At 42.9% G+C, this 18,487-nt stretch overlaps 1 protein-coding gene across 1 annotated transcript in view; it reads left to right on the top strand.

The window, feature by feature from the left end:
* Nucleotides 1-4,223: 4,223 nt before the first annotated feature.
* The window catches only part of CLIC4 (chloride intracellular channel 4), a 70,445-nt gene continuing 56,181 nt past the window's right edge, over nucleotides 4,224-18,487 (top strand). The window contains exon 1 of the mRNA XM_036088994.2: nucleotides 4,224-4,469. Within this exon, the coding sequence (XP_035944887.1) occupies nucleotides 4,398-4,469 (72 nt within the window). The 5' untranslated portion in view covers nucleotides 4,224-4,397. The remainder of the gene's footprint in view (nucleotides 4,470-18,487) is intronic.

Raw genomic sequence — 18,487 nt, 5'->3', positions numbered from 1 at the left:
AAGTCACAATTAGCAAGATTTTATAGGACCTAATTCACATCAATGGGGACAGAGTTGAAATTCAAAGCTGCGTTGGGATTTTCCATAGCTGGGTTGACTGGCATCACCAAAGAATAACTGAACGCCTATAATATGTGCAGTGAGAGAAACAACAATATGAACTTAGGAAATGGGAAGTTAAAAGGCAATGTTTGAAATTTATTTTATTTATTCTTTCACTTAGTCTGATTATTATTATCCTATATAATGCGGTCAGGCACTGAGTTAAGCATAGTAGAGCATATATAATAACTAATGTGTATTGAGCACATAGTATATGCTGGGCACAGTGTTAAGTGCTTTACATTTATTAACCTGTAAAATCTCCATCACAAGCCTGTGAGGTAGGTATTGTAATTATCATCATTTTGCATGAGGAAACCGAAGGTACAGAGAAGGTAACTTACTTGAAATCACATGGCTGGGAAGTGAAATATTTAGCTCAGGTAAGGATGTATATGACAAGTTTCCCAGTGCTCCAGGAAGCTCATAGAATACCAGGGCAGAACACATTGATATGAATAGTAATCATAGCTAATATTTATTAAATGCTTCTTATTAAATGCTTAATGCAGATATTATCTCATTTAATCCTCACAGTGACTTTATGAGTTAGGTTCTTTTTTATTGCCTGCTGTAGTGATGAGGGAACGTACTTGAGTAACTCACCCAAGCTGGGGTTGGAAATCAGGCAGTCTACCAGTGAAGCCCACACTGAGAACTGCAACACCACCCTGACCTTGACCTTGATGGGTGGTGGTGTAGAATCCAGACCAATGCAACAGTGGAAAGACGCTCCATGGAGCGGGGGAATTTATGAGTGTGCTTTGAAGGCTGAGTAGGAGCCTACCTTTTCCCATACCACTTAGTGGACAGTGTAGCCAAGAGATAACCGTGGGTTCGAATCGCAGCCCCACCATCTTCCCAGCTGAACGGCTTCTGTTTATCCCCTCTGACCCTGTTTTCTTAATTGTAAAATGGGGACAATGAAAACTATTCCTCTGACACCCCCTGAGGAATAGATATGATTGGTTCAGGAAACAACCAGCTAGCTGTGGGGCATGTAATGTGGGACAGTGGTCAAGCTGATGCACACATGGGTACGATATCAACAGTCCCTACAGAGCCCTTACCACACACCAGGCACCATTCCAAGCACTTAACATAGATTCACTTACCAATGATCTTATCAAATAGGTACAATTTTTGGGTCCATTTTATAGATAAGAGATGGTAGCCCCAGAGAGACTGAATAAGTTATGCCGAGCTAGGAAATGACAGAGTGGAAACCAGGCAGTCTGGCCCCAGAGTGCATGTGCATAGCACCTCTCTACTGCCTCAGTTGTAGAAAGTGGGGTTGAGACTCTCGGCCAGCAGCGCCACATAATCAAGAGTGGGAGGAGGGAAGTGTGTCATTAGGGGAAGCTTTTTGGAGGCGCCATCTTGTCCTTTGGAAAACCTGACTCCTTGGCAAGTGGCAATCATAACACACACAAAGCACCTGGCTTCTCAGACCAGGAAAGCAGGACCCTCCAGAGTATGCCCAGGGTACAGGAAACCATAGTGTAAACACGGCTCGTTCACCCATTCCATAAGTTTTTATTGTGTACCATGAGCAGTTCCACGAGCTGGAAATATAGCCATGAGCAAAATCAAACAAAAATCTCTGCTCTCATAGAGTTGATGTTCTAGTGCGGGGAGACAGACAAGATGCAAATAAATAAGTAGACTATATGACCGAGGGTGGTGGTATAGAGAGAGATAAAATGGAGGGTGGAATGACCTATAACAGCTTGCACTGTCAGATAGGATGGTATTTGGGAGATCTCTCAGAGTGTTTGGCCTGTTGAAGGAGTAGCAAGGAGATGGGTGTGGCTGGGGTAGAGAGCAAAGGGGAGAGCAGTTAAGATGAGGTCAGAAGGGTGTGGGGGGAGGTGGGAAGGAGAATGCATCTCCACCCGTCTTTAAAGTTGGTGTGTGTGCTATAGAAACAAACATGAGTTTAGAATGCAAACTATGCATACATTTCACAGTTGGAAAATGAGACTTGAGCACAAGGTGCTCATGGAGCCTCCCCGGCATAAACATCCCAACTCACCCCCTCTCTGCCCATCCCTGTGAGCCCATGGGGTTGAAAGTGGGAACACCAGGTATGAGTGACTGTGACCGGGTTTCTAAGCACCGGCTTGGGGTCTGAGCCTTGGAGACCACCACTGCCTCGGCGTTCCGAGGAGGAGAATGTCTGGTTTCCTCACAGCTAAGATCTGAGTGTAGTCAGGGAGGTCTCAAGAGCCCTACTTCCAGCCTTTCCCCATCTCCTTATCCTGGTGCTGGGAGGCCAGTACGTGACCCGCAACAGACACCACAGGGAATGTTCGCCGATTCAAACTGAATTCGATAAACCCTCAGGCACACCTGGGAGAATAGGATGCCTGGAAATATTCCTCAGCTCCAGGGCCAGTTTGGGGCCTTCTTTGAGGTTTCATTTGATCGTTTTAGACTTGGATTTGCTTTGAACCGGTTGACCACTTTGGTTGCTTTTCAGGCAGGGTGGAGGGGGTGGCTGGAAGGGAACTTTGGTTCAGTTCATAATTTCGTGAAAAACTAACACTGAGTTCAGTTCAGAGTCCAGACAAGCACTTCAGTTTGTTTTAGGTGTTAAGTCCCTACCTGGGGGGCAGCCCCCTGGTGTTTCTTTCTTTTCAACAAATAAGCTAGTCACGGAGGGAGTTGAATATGACGTCATCCTACCCTATAGGGGTGAACGGGGACGGTACAAGTCTCAGGGCAGAGCTAACAGCCGTCACCAACTGAGTGGCATTTGCCGTAAGGCAGAGACTGGTAAGAGCGCCCCACCCGTCATAATGAAACAGGCTTAGGGGTTTCAGGACTTCATCTGACTCTGGACACTGTCTCTTTCACAGAGTCCCTACAAGAATATTTGAGCAACTTGCTATGGTCTGGGAGAGGAAGAAGCTGCAGGTTTCACAGTATTTTCATGCATACATTCAATTTGTTCAAACTGAAATGTGTTAATACACTAAGGATGTCGAGAGACAAACCTACGACTGACCTCCATCATTCAACTGAACCTGGGAAGTGGGGAAAAGTTGTGAGTCAAGTATTACCGAAAGTCAGAAGAGGGAACAAGTAACTCTTTCCGAGCGGGGGGTGTGTGGGGGGGGCTGGTGATATTTGCTCCAGGCATTCAGCAGTAGCAAACCTAGACTAGGTACCCACCTCCTGCCTGGCTCAAAGGATCACAGTCCCTGTCTTTGGGGCCGAAAACCCAGGACAGTTTCTCCGGTTTAAGGACCACCTGTATCAAAATTGTCCTGATGCTTGTTAAAATGTGAATTTCCCCTTTCCCCAGAGAAGGGGAATTAGATGGATAAAGCGGGGCTGGGTGTAGCACCCAGGTGATTCTGATGCACATTCGAGTTGGCCAGGTGAGTGGGGGTAAGAAATCAGTCCAGGCAGGAGGAACAGCATGGAAATAGCTTGGGAATCCTTCCTAGCCTTCAGGCACTGGGGTTGCAGCTCAAGACTGTAGGCTCTAGGAGAGGGATCGTGTCCGTGCTGTTTACCACCCGGGGCCTGAAACACACGAGGGCTTCATAAATATTTGTCAATATGCTGGCTCCAAGAGAGAAGTGACAGGAGAGTCAAAGAAAAAAGGAAGAAGTCAAAGGAGGAAAAAAAGGTGTTTCTAAGGGGATGAAAACTTTCCAAAAAGTCCCTCCGGAAGGCAGCTCCGCCTAGCAGAGGGAGTTGGGGAGGTGGCCGCTGCGGAAAAGGGCTGAGTCCAGTGGGCTGCAGCGGGGGGACAGAGCGGGAGGCGCCTCCTCTCCTCCCCAGGCCAGCCGAAGGCATGAGGTCACCGGGCAGGGCGCCAGCAGCAGCTGCTGCGAGGACGCGCCCGCGCCGCGGCGGGAGGCGGTGTCAGGCTCCGGCCCCCGGGGGAATTTCCCTCCCGCCCCCTCGGGAGGCGTGGCTCGGAGTCCCGCCCACCTACTGCCCGAGCCTGAGCTTCTCCACCGCCCCCGCCCGAAGCCACACCCCCCGAGCTTCGCCCTCCCCGTTTCCTCCAGGGTCCCGAGACGCAGGGCCTTGGCCACGCCCCCGACGAGGCCCCGCCCCCGGGCCCCGCCCCGCGGCTTGAAGTGGCTCAGGCTGGGGCCGCCTCCGAGTCGCGCGCGGGGCGTGGGGCAGTGCTGGGCGGGCGAGGCTGAGGCGAGCTCGACGCCGGGACTGTCCAGGGAGGCGCAGCGCAGCGCGGCGGGAACCCTCAGCCGGAGCAGCCCCGGAGCAGGAGCAGCCGCCGCCGCCGCCGTCCACGGAGCGCAGCCGAACCGGTCATGGCGTTGTCGATGCCGCTGAATGGGCTGAAGGAGGAGGACAAAGAGCCTGTCATCGAGCTCTTCGTCAAGGTAAGCGCTCGCCCGCCGTCCCGCCGCGCTGAGCCCCCGGCGTCCGCCCGGCCGGCCGTGGGGGGGCGGCGTCCCTGCGCCCCGGGCGCTCCTCGGCCCCGGCGCCCCCGCTGCGCCCTCGCGCGGCGCCCGCCCCACCCCGGCCCAGAGACGCTGCTCCCGCGCCCCCGGCCCATTGTCTCGGGCCCACCCGCGCCTTCCCGCCGCCCAGGCCGGTTGAGGGAGCCGGGGCGGGACCGGGACCCCCGGCAGCCGGCACGCGGAGCGGCGGTCACCGCCTCCAGCTGCGCGGGCTCCGGCGGCCGCCAGACCGTCGTCCCGCGTCGGGGTGGGACGCGCCGCTGCCCGCAGGACCCGGGCGGGGGTAGGACCCGGGCGGGGGTGGGCCCCGTCACCCCCCGCCCCGCTCCCGCCCTGGCGCCCGCCCCACCCCACCCTCACCTCCGAGTCTCCCCGGCCGGGACCGAAACCTCTCAGTCGGGAGATGATGAACCCAACTTCTTGGAACGCTTTGTCAACGAGCATTTCGCTTCCCGCTGGCGTGAAACTCTAACTTTAATTTTCGATGCGATCTTAAAAAAATTTTTTTTTTTTTAAAAAGCAGACATTCCAGGGCTTCCGGGAAAGACCGAGATTCCCAACTTGGGTTTTCCTGTCTTAGGTAGTTTACCACCATCTGGGTTTCTTGTTTCTCAAACTCGGAGTGGTTTGTATGATGCAACATTTTGGCTGCTCCCTTCGGTGTTGCTGCCTCGGGAAAGATTGTGTGTGCCCTTTTGTTTTGAAAGAAAAACTGATGAGGGAAAGAATTCATAACTTGCTTGGGCTTTAAAGGGTTGATTTTCCCCTTTGGTCTCTTTCCTGGAACTATCTTATTTGCTTACAGATTATACCCCTATCTCTTTCCTATTTTAGTATTTTTCTTTTTAGCAAAGGAGAGAGAAGTTATGAACATCTGGCTCCAGCTGCCTCCCTCAAAACCTCAAAATCCTTGAGATTCTCATAGTCACTTACGCAGGCTTATTCAGGGCTCTGAATTGGAAAGTTAACAGGAATCTAGAACAATTTTGTTCTTTTTTCCCTGAGTTTTTATTTTAAAGAAGGGAAGATATTGAAGGGTGTGTTTGAGAGATGGGAGAGAAGACATGATCAGAACAATGTTTGTTTTAGGACTTTCTTTCAGTTATCGGTGTTAGAAATATTTTGGTGTTAGAAACATTTGGTTTGGGGAACTGGAACAGCAGACAGGTCTAGAACCCCCAGAATATCTTCAAAGATTCTATTTGGGTGACAGATACAGTACTGGGAAGTGCAGAGGATGTAGGAAGGAACCTGAAATAAGAGAAAGTAAGATGGGTGGAAGGCAGAAGGGTGGGTCACAGATCAGTGTTCAAAAAATTTTATTGAACTAGGAATAGGAAGGAATTTCCATAAACTCAAAAACAGTGTATCTACTGAAGTTCTAAAAAAAAAAACAAAAAACAATACTTAATGGTGAAACTTTAGAAGTAGCATTAAATTTAGAATCAGATAAGGATACTATCAGTAATGGTTTCTTTTCAGCCTTGTACTGGAGGTCCTAGCCAATACAACAAGACAAGAAAAAGAAATCAAGTGTATGAATTATAGAGGAAGAGATCAATGCTTAATGCTCTGCCTACTATTAATTTAACCCTTCAATTAGAAGGAGAGGGGCATGGTGCATTGTTTCTCAAACCTGAGTGATTGTATACGGCTTCCCAGTTTTCCATATTTGTGTTGGATGTGTATTATTATTTACTAAATACATCTTGTAGTAATATCTGAAACTGATTAGGTGTGGTGATTATATTTCTCCTGTGCCTAACTATTAAAGTAAAAAATGTTGTGATCCACCTAAAAGCATCCTGCTTACCACTAATTTTAAGTCTTTCTCACGGGGCTTGGTGGCAGAGACCCAGGGTTCAAGTCTCAGTTCTGTACTCAATGGGCAAGTTGTTTTCCTTTTCTGAGACTTATTTTCTTCATTTGTGAAATAAGAGGTGAAATGTTTTCTGCTGCCTTGTGATCCTGCTTAGGTAAAACATTGTACTGATATAAACCAGGAGAGTTGTTTCAAAGGAGAAAAAAAAAAGGGCCAGGTAAATTGTGGTAAAGAGTATTCTTTTTTTTTTTTTTTGTTAAAGAGTATTCTGGATTTCTTCTCAAAACCTATTTATGGGAAATGCAAATGGGGGAAGATACCCTGGTAAATATAGTTATTTTGAAAGCAGTGAGGGGGCAGAGGCCATGGTTGTTCAGCATGGTATGTTAAACAGTGTTAATTATTCTGCCAAGAGGTATCTGAGTGTGTAGCCAAAAACTATTATATACACTTAAAGCATATGAGTGAAAAGGATGTTGAGCTTCCCTGTTTAGGTAGCTTTAAATTTAAGAGAAATAGACCAGGACCTTACTAAGTAGTGTGACTGGACTCACAGCTACGTTGCCTTCCTGGTGAGTGTTGTTTTTGGAGTTCTCTGCCCCTGAGTCCAGCGGCTCCCCATCACCTGGATAAGTGCAGTTCTCCATTTGTGTTTGTTTACCCCAACACCCAGAGGGTAGGGCACCCTCCCGATAGTAAAAGAAGCTTACAAAGGCAGTCATCCTCAACAGTGGGAATGCCTTCTTCCCTCACCAAGAGGGGCCTGGTAGGTGTATATATTTTGATATACCAGCTCTAGTTGGGAACCACTAACCAATAGGGTGAAATTCAGATCCTTTAGCAAGGGCATAAGCTTCTTTATTAATTAAAATTTGTGGTCCACTTCGTTCACTTACTAGTTGTGTGTCCCAGGACACAATACTTAAACCTCTCCGTACCTCATCTGTACGGTTAGGATATTAATAGCCCAAGCTCATAGGAATAAATTAGTTGGTATATGGAGCATGTCATAAGAACAGTTTCTGATACACAGAAAATAGATACTAAGTGTGTGTCCTTTTGTATGTACATATTTATATGCATATCTCCCCTTCTAGGTAGACAGTTCCATGAAGGTAAAGTCTGTATGTTCTTCTAAGTGCCTGGAAAATAAGAGGGTACCATATGTTTAAAATGAGATTTGTTTCCTTTTTTCTTAGCACTTTGCTGTTTATATATGTGTGTGACATGCTTTGGAATTGGGAACTACTTACTTAGGTCCTCATAGTCTGAGTCTCAAACCTTGGTCCTTTGCTTCTAAAACCCCGTGTGGTTTTATCTACCTACTTTACCCTCCCTCCAGTTGGTAGTACTTCTAGTCTTTTCTTGTACCTGCCATATTTTCCATCAATATTTCTTCTTGGCCGTGTTTAGAATTTGGGAACCAAGATTTCTGTGCTAAGTAAAAATTATTGAACCACACAATGAGAGAAATTGAAAATGACTGTCGTTTTTTTCTCTGGCTTGTATAAACCCAGCTCTTGTTGACGCTGCTGGCTCCCCAGCCCCTACTGGTAGCTTTGGTATGATGCGATGGTATTTCTGATCTTAGCGTAGAAGGAATCCCTTTGTAGAGTTTAGTTTTATGGGCTGGAATTTATTTATTTATTTAACGATTTATTTATTTGAGAGAGAGACAGGGAGAGGGACGGGGGAGAGGGAAAAAAAGAGAAGCTGACTGCCTGCTGAGAGCAGAGCCCTACTTGGGACTCCATCCCATGACCCTAAGGTCACCACCCCAGCCAAAACCAAAGAGTGGGGATGCTCAACTGACTGAGCCACCCAGGCGCCCGTTATGGGCTGGAATTTAAACTTGTTGGTGCATGATTTTGAACCAGGACAATCCCTGTTGGCAGTGGTCACTAAACTGCTGGGATTGGGGTGGTGGTTGTAAAAAATTAGTCTGGTGCAGGGTGGCGTAACACACAAGAATAACTGTTTCTTTGGAGATATTTGGCAGGATTTCCAGTGTGCATGGACCCTGGAGCCAGACTGCTTGGCTTGACTCTGGCTTCAAGTAGTGTGTCAGGCAAGTTTCTTAAGCTCTTAGCACCTCAATTTCCTGACCTCTAATATCAGGATAATAATAATAACAACAATTTTATAGGGTTGCTGAGGGGATTAGCTGCTAATCTGTATGTATTAATTAGGGTAGTTTGAGGTGCTTTAATAAATAATTCACCCCAAACAATGATTCAAACAAGATGGAAGTTTATTTCCTTTCTCACTTAGCAGTCCAGGGAGCGTGTTTTAGACATTGGGGTGGCATTCTTTCTTAGTCATACAGGGACCAAAGTGTTAACAACTTGTTTTTCCAGCAGTCTCCAGAGCATTGAACTCCCCTAAGCTGTCAAAGCTGGTGGCTGGGAAGTCGTTTATAGCCAGTGGGAGGTGGAGTATATGTAGGAGGCACATGTCTCTTAAGGGCCCTAACCCAGAAATTCTGCCTGTCACTTCCTTTCTCATTCGACTGGGAAGAACTTGATCACATGGCTTCTTCTAATTGCAAGGAAGGCTGGGAAATGTGATCTAGCCATACACCATGCTATGGAAAGCATTGGGAATAGGGCTTGGCACACAGTAAAGACTTATTTTTTTGTTGATGACAATATATTATTCTTTTTTTTTAAATGACAGTATATTATTTTTTTTTTAAGATTTTATTTATTTATTTGATAGAGAGAGAGACAGCGAGAGACGGAACACAAGCAAGGGGAGTGGGAGAGGGAGAAGCAGGCTTCCCGCGGAGCAGGGAGCCCGATGCAGAGCTTGATCCCAGGACCCTGGGATCATGACCTGAGCCGAAGGCAGACTCTTAATGACTGAGCCACCCAGGTGCCCCAACAGTATATTATTCTTAAATGTAGGCTTCATTAATAGGATTCAGGGGATTCTGTAAATCCTTGAAATTACATAAAAAATCCTATGTGAGTCTTTTTTTTTCTGGGGATTCCTGACACAGGTTTAAGAACCATTGCTCTTTAAAAAGTAAATGGTGGAGTTCTGATTGTCAAGCATAATTCATATAAGCAAGGTGTAAAAGAAGGGTTTGGGCTAGATCATCATTAAGGTCACTTCCATCTGATTATCTGTGACTTAAAGCATTTATTGGAATGAATTAAGTGCCCAATACTGAACTAGGTACTATGGGAGTTATAAGAAATTGTTAAACATTTCCTATACTTAGGTTTATAAATTTTATTGGAAAGAAAACAACAACACAAGATGGTACATGCTTAAGGAGTCAAGTGTAATTCATATTAAGCTAAGAGATGGGGGAAAGATGGAAGTAGATTTGGACTTGACCTTAAAAAAGTGGGTAGAATAGGTGGATTGGGAATAGCCAAGAATGGGAGTGTTAGGTTTTTGTTTTTTTTGTTTTTTTTAATATTTTATTTATTTGACAGAGAGGGAGGGAGAGAGGGGAATGTTAGTTTTGACATTATTTGTAAACTCATTATTCGGGAAATAGTAGATAGATTGATACTTTTGAAAGAAGGAGCCAGGAATGATTCAACTCCATAGTGCCAAGGAGACAAGTTATTTAAAAGTTGAGGTTGAGACTTTTCAAACCTTACTTAGGTTTTTGCTCAGACATACAATTTTCCCAGCCTCGTTTGTTCTCCTAACACTTCCCTATGTTTTGGATTGCTGTCTACTCAACAGCTTCTCCGTGGCATTTGGGAGGGTGCAGTTGTATCACAGAGAAGGGCAAACTGTCAACTATTTTGCCAGTATAAAGTGAGTTCTGTATATTTTGTATCAAGGGCAGCTTTCAACCTCCTTTTTTAACACAAATGAAATACATTTTCTATAGGAAGTGATGCTGGGAACTTTGTTCTTAAAATTGAACAAAACGAATTCAACATTAAGACAGTGTTACCTTGGCTCTAATTGGTTTGACATTCCTTTGAGGTTTCCAGAGAGGAAAATTCAGGAGATAAAAATGAATGTAAAATGTGATGTTAGTGGGAACTCTATTCTTTCTACATGTCTCACCTATTCCTGAGGTCCTACTAGTGCTACTCTTTGTAAGGGCCAAGGTCACGATTTTGGTTAACTGTAAAATTCTGAGAGAAAGGGACCCCAGGTGGGGGCTGCTGAGGTAGGGGACTGAATCAATGAGAAGCCTGACACAATATGAATAATGATAGGAAAGAGGCAGTGGGGAGGACCTGGCTGTCCCTGAAAATTACAGTTGGTTTGAAAGGATGCTCACAGAGATGCTGAGAAGGATGATGAGCAAGACTTTTCCACTTCCTGCTTCATTAGTACTGTGGATCCTCAGTGTCAGGTGTCTCCTGGATAGGGAATTAGTGAGTCCATAAAAGGGAAATGTGTTAGGCCGGCTGGGAAGTGTGATTAAAGCATTAATTAAGATTTAGATCAAGTAGGGGTAAGTTAAGATGAGTTTACCCATTTTAGAGACTCTTGTAGAGAATGGAAAGGGAGTTTCTGAAGGAAGATTACATCATTACAAACCTTCCAAGTATGAATTAACAGGGATCTAAATTTAATTCAGGGTATCAGTTTGTGAGTTCTCTTGGAACTTTTAATCCTGTTGTCTTTTTTTGGACTTGGCTTTTATCCCTCAGTGCTCAGTACTTAGTATTGGTATAAGGAATATCAATTAGCCTTGTTTGGTTTCTGTTTTTTCTTCCCATTTATTTATTTATTTACTTTATTATTTTATTTTATTTTTTTTAAAGATTTTATTTATTTGACAGAGAGAGGGTACAAGCAGGGGGAGTGGCAGGCAGAGGGAGAGGGAGAAGCAGGCTCCTGACCCTGGGATCATGACCTGAGCCAAAGGCAGACGCTTAACTGTCTGAGCCACCCAGGCGCCCCTCCCCTTTATTTAAAACCAGAAGACTGTATTAGTCTAAATTTATGAAAGTAACAACTTAATGTAGGTAAGTAAGACTGTATGTGAAAGTCTACTGATATATATATATATGATATTTATGTGGTATTTAAAGTATGTGAGATCCAAGTCTACAGGTAGACTAAGAGTATCTTAAATTTTAATGGTTAATGGTTACTTTGAAGAAGTAACAATATTAGAATCTTAAATTTTAATGGTTTAATGGTTACTTTGAAGAAGTAACAATATTAGAACCAGGGCCAGATATTGACCTGAGTTTATTGTGCATATATTTTGTTTCATAGATTTTTGTTTTGCCTTTTTTTTTTTAAGAGGCATGTTTTTTGTTTGTTTTTTTAAGATTTCACTTTTTTTTTTTTTTTTAAGAGGGAGGGAGAGAGAGCGGGGTAGGGGCAGAAGAAGAGGAGAGAGAGAATCTTAAACAGGCTGGGCTCGATCTCACAACCCTGGAATCATGACCTGAGCCAAAATCAAGAGTCAGCTGCCTAACCAACTGAGCCACCCAGGCACCCTTAAAGGTTTCACTTTTTAAAGTAATCTCTACATCCAATGTGGGGCTCGAACCCAGAACCCTGAGATCAAGAGTCACATGCTCCACCGACTGAGCCAGCCAAGAAGCCAGGCAAAAGGAAGCCCCTTTTTTCTTTCCCTTCCCTTCCCTTTCTTTTCTTTTCTTTTCTTTTCTTTTCTTTTCTTTTCTTTTCTTTTCTTTCTTTCTTTTTTTTGTTCTTCTTTTTGCTTTTCTTGAAGCTGAAATACAATGTGGCTCTAAGTAAGGAGCATACCCCCCTTTTTCTTTTTGTGATAAAATTATTCCAACTTTACATGTGCGATAACTCATCCTTATGAAAAGGATTTCGTTCTCATTATAGTAGCGTTGTAAACATGTCAATCGTCTGTAATAATTTAAGTATTGGATTTTACCACCACACCGCATAGCTAATTATTTGTATCTGTGAGAGAAGAAAGAGAATCTGAGCAAACACTGGAGACTAGAAAAGCTGAAGTAATTAAGAACTTTTAAGGATATGTGAGTTCTTCGCTTGTTTTGCTCTGCTAACAGCTAGTTCCTTTATTTTGGAGGTGGAGACTGGGTGGTAGGTGACTAGAGGGAAAGTTCATTGACAACTGAAGACAAACTGAAGTGGGCTGTTGCGCTGCTAAGAAAGCTGCCAGAGCTGTAGCCATGACAGCTGCTGGACTAACAGGCTAATGGGAGAAAAAGAAGGTTCAGACTTAGGAAGTGAAATTTTGGCCTTGAACATACAAATGCCCAAGATGGAATTGAAAAATTTTCAAAGAAATAAACTTAGGAAGAGTGTGCAGTTTTCTATTACTTGATGTTCTCATTTACAGCATATTTTAGTTAACACAGAGATCCAGAGTTTTGGCTTAGAAATGTTGAAGGTTTGTTGATTCTTCACGGAATGGTGTAAAAACTGTTGCTAGCTATCGGTAACACAAACTTTATTCACATTTTGTAATTGTCCGCAGGACCCTTGGTTACAAATATTCGGTTTTTTAGTCACTTAGCATAAGTAGTATCTAACTTTGGTCTACTTTTATTTAAATATTGGCCCCAAATTTGGAAAGTAATGTCATTTCCTTTCTGCTTCCTAGTATATTCATTTTATATGTAATGGGCTTTTTAAAAAATATGTGTTTTTTCCCCCCAATTATAACAAAGCATATGCATTTATTGTAGACAACCTAGAAAACACACATAAAATAAAATTACTTATAACTCCTCCTTTGGAAATGGCTGCTATTTCTATTTTGTTGTATGTCATAGTCTTTTCTATAAACTTGCATGAATTATTGATGAGAGTATAATATTTTAATGTTCTTCATGACAGCAAAATACTTGGAATGAAAAATGAAGCCCAGTCTAGTATGTAACATGTATTGAGTTGTGAGTTGGTTTAAAGGAAATATACTTTATTTCATTTTTTTCAGAGAAACTCAGATTGTATCTGGATTTATCTTCCTAATGACACTAAAAGAGCATTTACTCTGTTTGATCTTTGCTGGAAGAAAGCAAGCTTTTTTTTGTTGTTGTTGTGAAATTTGCCAACACCTAGAATTGCTCACAGAATAGATATTGATTAAATGGTTTGAGGTAGGCTGTTCCTTTACGCTCTTGAGGAGAAATCTGTTCTGAAAATCCAAATGATTTTTTAGTATTAATTTTCTCCTTCAATCTTATAGTAGGTTAGAGGATGTAAGATACAATCTTTGTCTAGAAATGGTCTAGCACAGTTTAGGGATATTAATAGAAGCAAATGTTAATTGAATACATTCCATGCAGTAAGTGCTGGGGAGATAAAGAAATAAGAGCAAGTCTCTAGTCTTGGAGGAGCTCACTGTATAGCCTAATGGACAATCAGCAGGTGAGTAAATGAGCCATGGTTGATGGCTTTTTCCTGTATAGTATAGTAACTTTTTGTCTTGTGCTTTTTAAAATCCAGTTAAGGGGCGCTTGGGTGGCTCAGTCGGTTGAGCGTCTGACTCTTGAGTTCAGCTCAGGTCATGATCTGAGGGTGGTGAGATTGAGCCCTGAGTCGGGCTCTGTGTAGGGCGTGGAGCCTACCCAAGATTCTCTCTCTCCCTCTCCCTCTGCCCCACACCTAAAAAAAAAATTCCAGTTGAATTAAGACCTTAAGAAATGACTTATGTGACAGCCTAAATGAACTAATTGACTTAGAGATGAGTGAAATGTTTATGTTGTATGCTGACAGATGAAGGGTAGTTAGTATTATGGAGTCTAAGTATGGTGTATATTATCAGTTGTTTAAAAAAACTTGTATCTTTTCCCTCAATAATTTAGTTGTTGTTAATATTCTGTAATTTTAATCTGTCTAAAATTGATACTTCTTGCCTCAAATGTTAAATGGATCCTGCTTTCTCTAGTTTATTGACTTAGATACAACAACTTGATCTGGCCATCAGAATCTTTCAGATCATGACCCAGACATGTTCCCAGGCTTATCTCCCACAGCAGCTGCACATTTACCCCATATTCTAGCTAGACTCATCCTGAACATGCCCTGTACTTCTCTGCCTTCATGTAAGATTTTTCCTGGTGTTTCCTTCATTTGAAATATCTTTGACTGCTCCAGCCCCTCTCCCACCTCCAATTTCTGACTGCCAGAATAATTATTCTTTTCTCTTTCAGTCATTGAACAAATATTGAGGTAGTGTTGTGGTGGCTTGGCTACAGCGAGGAACAGCGTGGAGTTCATATTCAGGTGGCGGAGGCAAACAAAGTGTATGTCCGCTAGTGATAAGGGCTATGAAGAAAACTGAAGTGTAGGGTAAGGAGTATGGGGAATGGTAGGAGGTGCTGTTTTTGATTTAACAGGACATTTGGATAACCTTGCAGAGAACAGCATATAAGGAGGCATGGTCAGAAGCAGAGGGACCAATTAGGTGTCTATTTAGTAATTCAGGCAAGAGATGGTGGCTTGGGCTAAGGTGTGAAGTAGTCTGATTCTAGATATATTTCTAAGATGGAGATAACAGGATTTCCTGATGTGGAATATGAGAGAAAGAGGAGTCAAAGATAATTCTGAGATTTTCGTTCTGAAGAAATTATAGAATGGTGAAGTTGCTGTTAATTGAGATGGGGAAGGCTGTGGAGAGCTAGTTCTGACGGGGAGGAGATCAGGAGTTGATGTTACATTGAGTATGTTAAGACCTTATGTAATCTCTTGTCTAGTGGGAGAGGCTTATGTTAAAGAAATACACAAATAAAGACAGTATATATTACATTACGGACAAGAACAGGGCATCTTGAGAAGGAATGACAGGAAATCCGATTAAATAGAAGCTGAGTGAGGCATTCTCTGAGAAATGACATTTGGATGAATGGTGATTAGGAGAAGAATGAGGAGAAGAGGATTCCAGGCTGGAGGAATTGATATATGTAAAGGCTGGAAATATTGAACAAATACTTTTGTTTGAGGGTATGCCTGGAATGGAGAGAACAAAACTGAGGTCCAGAGTGAGATATAGATGGGCCACATCATGGAGGTCTTTGTAAGTCATGTGAATTTTATCCTTAGTAAAAAGAACAGTTCTCAAAATGGTTTAAGCGAGGGAGTGCCATGGCTTGATGTGCACTTTAAGATGAGTAGTCTAGCCACTCTCTGGAAAAGGAACTGGAGAGGAGACGCAAGAGTGGAAACAAGGCAAACTGTATGGAGGCCATTGTAGTTGAGAAAGAGATGATGGTGGTTTGGATTAGGGTGGTGATGGGGAGAAGAGAATGAATTTGAGATAAATTTTGAAGGTGGAGTCAATAGGAAGATGTTGAAGGAGATGGGAGTTTCTAATCAGATTCACGGGCTGGTAGCAGTGCCTTTTATTGAGACGGAGGAGGAGCAGACGTGTTCAGGTTTTGACTTGATGAATTTCAGATGACTGAGATGTCAAGTGGTGATGTCTAGGAGAAAGTTGGATATACAGCCTTGATACATATGTATGATATTTATGTGGTATTTGAAGTGTGTGAGATCATGCAGTGGATGAATGAAGAGTAGCAGGGAAAATGCCCAGGACCAAGTTCTGAGGAACTCTCAACACTTAGGGGTGCAACGTTAGAGGAGAAACTGGAGAAGGAGAGCGGGGAGCTGCAATAGGGCAGCGTGGGAAAGAGGAGGACTATAGGAGTGAAGTACCAGAGAAGCCAGGAGAGGCTTTTAAGAAGGGAGTGACCATTTGTGTCAAGTAAGATGAGTGTCTATCTGATTTATCGGCCTGGAAGTCATTGGTAGCACTGTAGCGCCCTTGGTGGAATCCTGGTGGGGACGCCAGAGTGGCGTAGGTGGAGGAGTGCGTAGAAGCAAGAGTAGGGGCAACGTGTAAAGCCAACTCTAATGAGAAACTTGGCGATGTAGAAGGGACAGGTTGGTAGCCAGAAGGGGAAACACTTTAAGGGGAGGCATTTTTAAAAATTATGAGCTGAAAGAGCTACAATGTTGGAAGGAACACTACACCATCCTGTTAGAGGGGAAAATATTTCCCATGGGAGTCATCATAATTCACTGACTGGGACGTCTTTTTCACTGCGAGGAAGGTCTGTTTTGTGTATATTTAGAGTAGATGTGCTTATTACCACTGACTGATTTTTCTGTTGCATTTCCCAAATGCATGAGATAGAATGAATATATAGAAGAGTATTTCATACTTAATTGAAATAATATAAACATTTATGGGGTGCTTTCTCTGTGCCAGGCCCTGTGTTAACTGCATTACGTGTCTTAACTCAGGGAAATCTATGCTGAGGGAATATACAGAAGCTTTTTTCTCCCTTGCACAGGGTTGATTCCAGAGAAAGCTGGTGGGAAAAGAAGAGATAAAATGTCATATGCTTGGGGAAAAGCAAATGCTTATTAAATTTACAGAAATCTTTGTACAAGAAGCCAGAGAAATAGAATATGATGCAGATCTCTGGGCTCAGTTCATATTGATTTAGTGCCTCAAGATGGTAATTTTAGATTGAAATGAAGATTTACTTTTGTTTCTTGCGCAATAGAAAAGAGCAAAGGGAAAGTCCACGATTGTGTCCTGTCCCTGAGTGTGTGGCTTGACAGCCAGTGGGATGAAGAGTTGCAGTCACTGTCTTGATGACTCAGCAGAGACTCCTGTGCTAGATCATAGTGCTACCTTGGTATTGCTCGGAAAGGTTCTTTCTATCCTTGGTAGTATTTGGGATTTGAGATCCCAAAGTCAGAGCCAGGGGATGATTGTTGACTTCAAGTATCATTTGTATTCCCTCTGTAGGCACTAAATAGTCTATTTCAGAGTTGAGGATGGTTAGAATTAATATTTCAAGTAGGCAGTTGAGTTGTCATTTGGAAGACTGGATCTTTGTGTTACGTTGTTGTCATGCTGTAGTGGTTAAGAGCGTGGCCTCTGGAGCCATATAGACTGTTTCAATACTGGTACTACCTTTCGCTAGCTGCCTTAGGGTCTTCACTAGGGTAATGGTATCTCCTTCTTGGGCTTTTGTAAAGATTAAAAGAGCTAATACAAGAAAGAAAACTTAAGGTCTAGCATATAGTAAGCATTGTTTGCTTATTATTATTCCATGGGCCTCTGGAATGCTGAGTTAAGACTGTATCGGCTCATGGTTAGCTTATTTTATTTTTATTTTTAAAAGATTTAATTAATTATTTGAGAGAGAGAGCAACAGAGATAGCATGAGCTGGGAGGAGAGGGAGAAGTAGGCTCCCCACTCAGCAGGGAGCCTGATGTAGGACTCGATCCCAGGACCCTGGGATCATGACCTGAGCAAAGGCAGATGCTTAACCGAATGAGCCACCCAGGCACCTCTCATGGTTAGTTTATATGTTCAATATATGGGGTTTCAATCTCCAGGATGTTACTAAGAGAAGCATCTGCCAGGCTGCCACTACAAATAAATAGGTGGGGGAACTTACCCTTCTTTATCAGAAGAGCATATTTAGTGTAAAAAAAAAAATCCAAGATTAGACTCCAATTTAATCCTGAATTAAGTGAACCATGATTGTGTTGACACTTTCTAGATAACTAAAGAACATTCAGATTGGACTCTGCCATCTTAAACTCCGCCTCAGCAGCTCTTTCTGGACTAGTAGCTCAAGCTTAAGAGTCTGTTATTAGTAAGAGTGGTTTTCTTTTTTCTTCCTTTCTTTCTTTTTTAGAGCATGAAGAAGTAAAGAGGAGTAATCTGTGGCTTATAGGATCTAGTGGTTCTGTGGAAGTACTTTTTGAATTATGGATTTGGCATAATAGCTTCTTGTGCTACTACATGTTACTATTCCTTGATTTTTGTGGTATTATAAAGTTGAGCTGGTCATATATTAACTGACATTTATGTAATGCTTTCTTTACGGGAAATACGGACATGTTTAGGAGAGATCAGGTTCTTTCTACTTAATTTGTAGCAGAAGAAATTGAGCTAGTGTAGATTGACAGGTGTTATGCTTAGTAATTTTTAAGGGATTAGAGTAGAGAGAGTTGAAGTCTCCTAATTCTTATTTTATTTCTAGACCCTGAGATTGTTGTTGTTTTAAATTTTTACTTTATACCACAATGGGATGATAATCAAACTTTAAAACTTTAGCATGGCTATAATTGATAAGTGATGTAGGGATCTTAAACTGATTTTAAAACACTTCATTTTATGATGTTTTAAGCTTCTTTTTT

Source organism: Halichoerus grypus, chromosome 5 (genome assembly GCF_964656455.1).
Source record: "Halichoerus grypus chromosome 5, mHalGry1.hap1.1, whole genome shotgun sequence".
NCBI lineage: Eukaryota > Metazoa > Chordata > Mammalia > Carnivora > Phocidae > Halichoerus > Halichoerus grypus.
The sequence above is the reverse complement of the archived record's forward strand: the minus strand, read 5'-3'. Positions and strand labels throughout refer to the sequence as shown.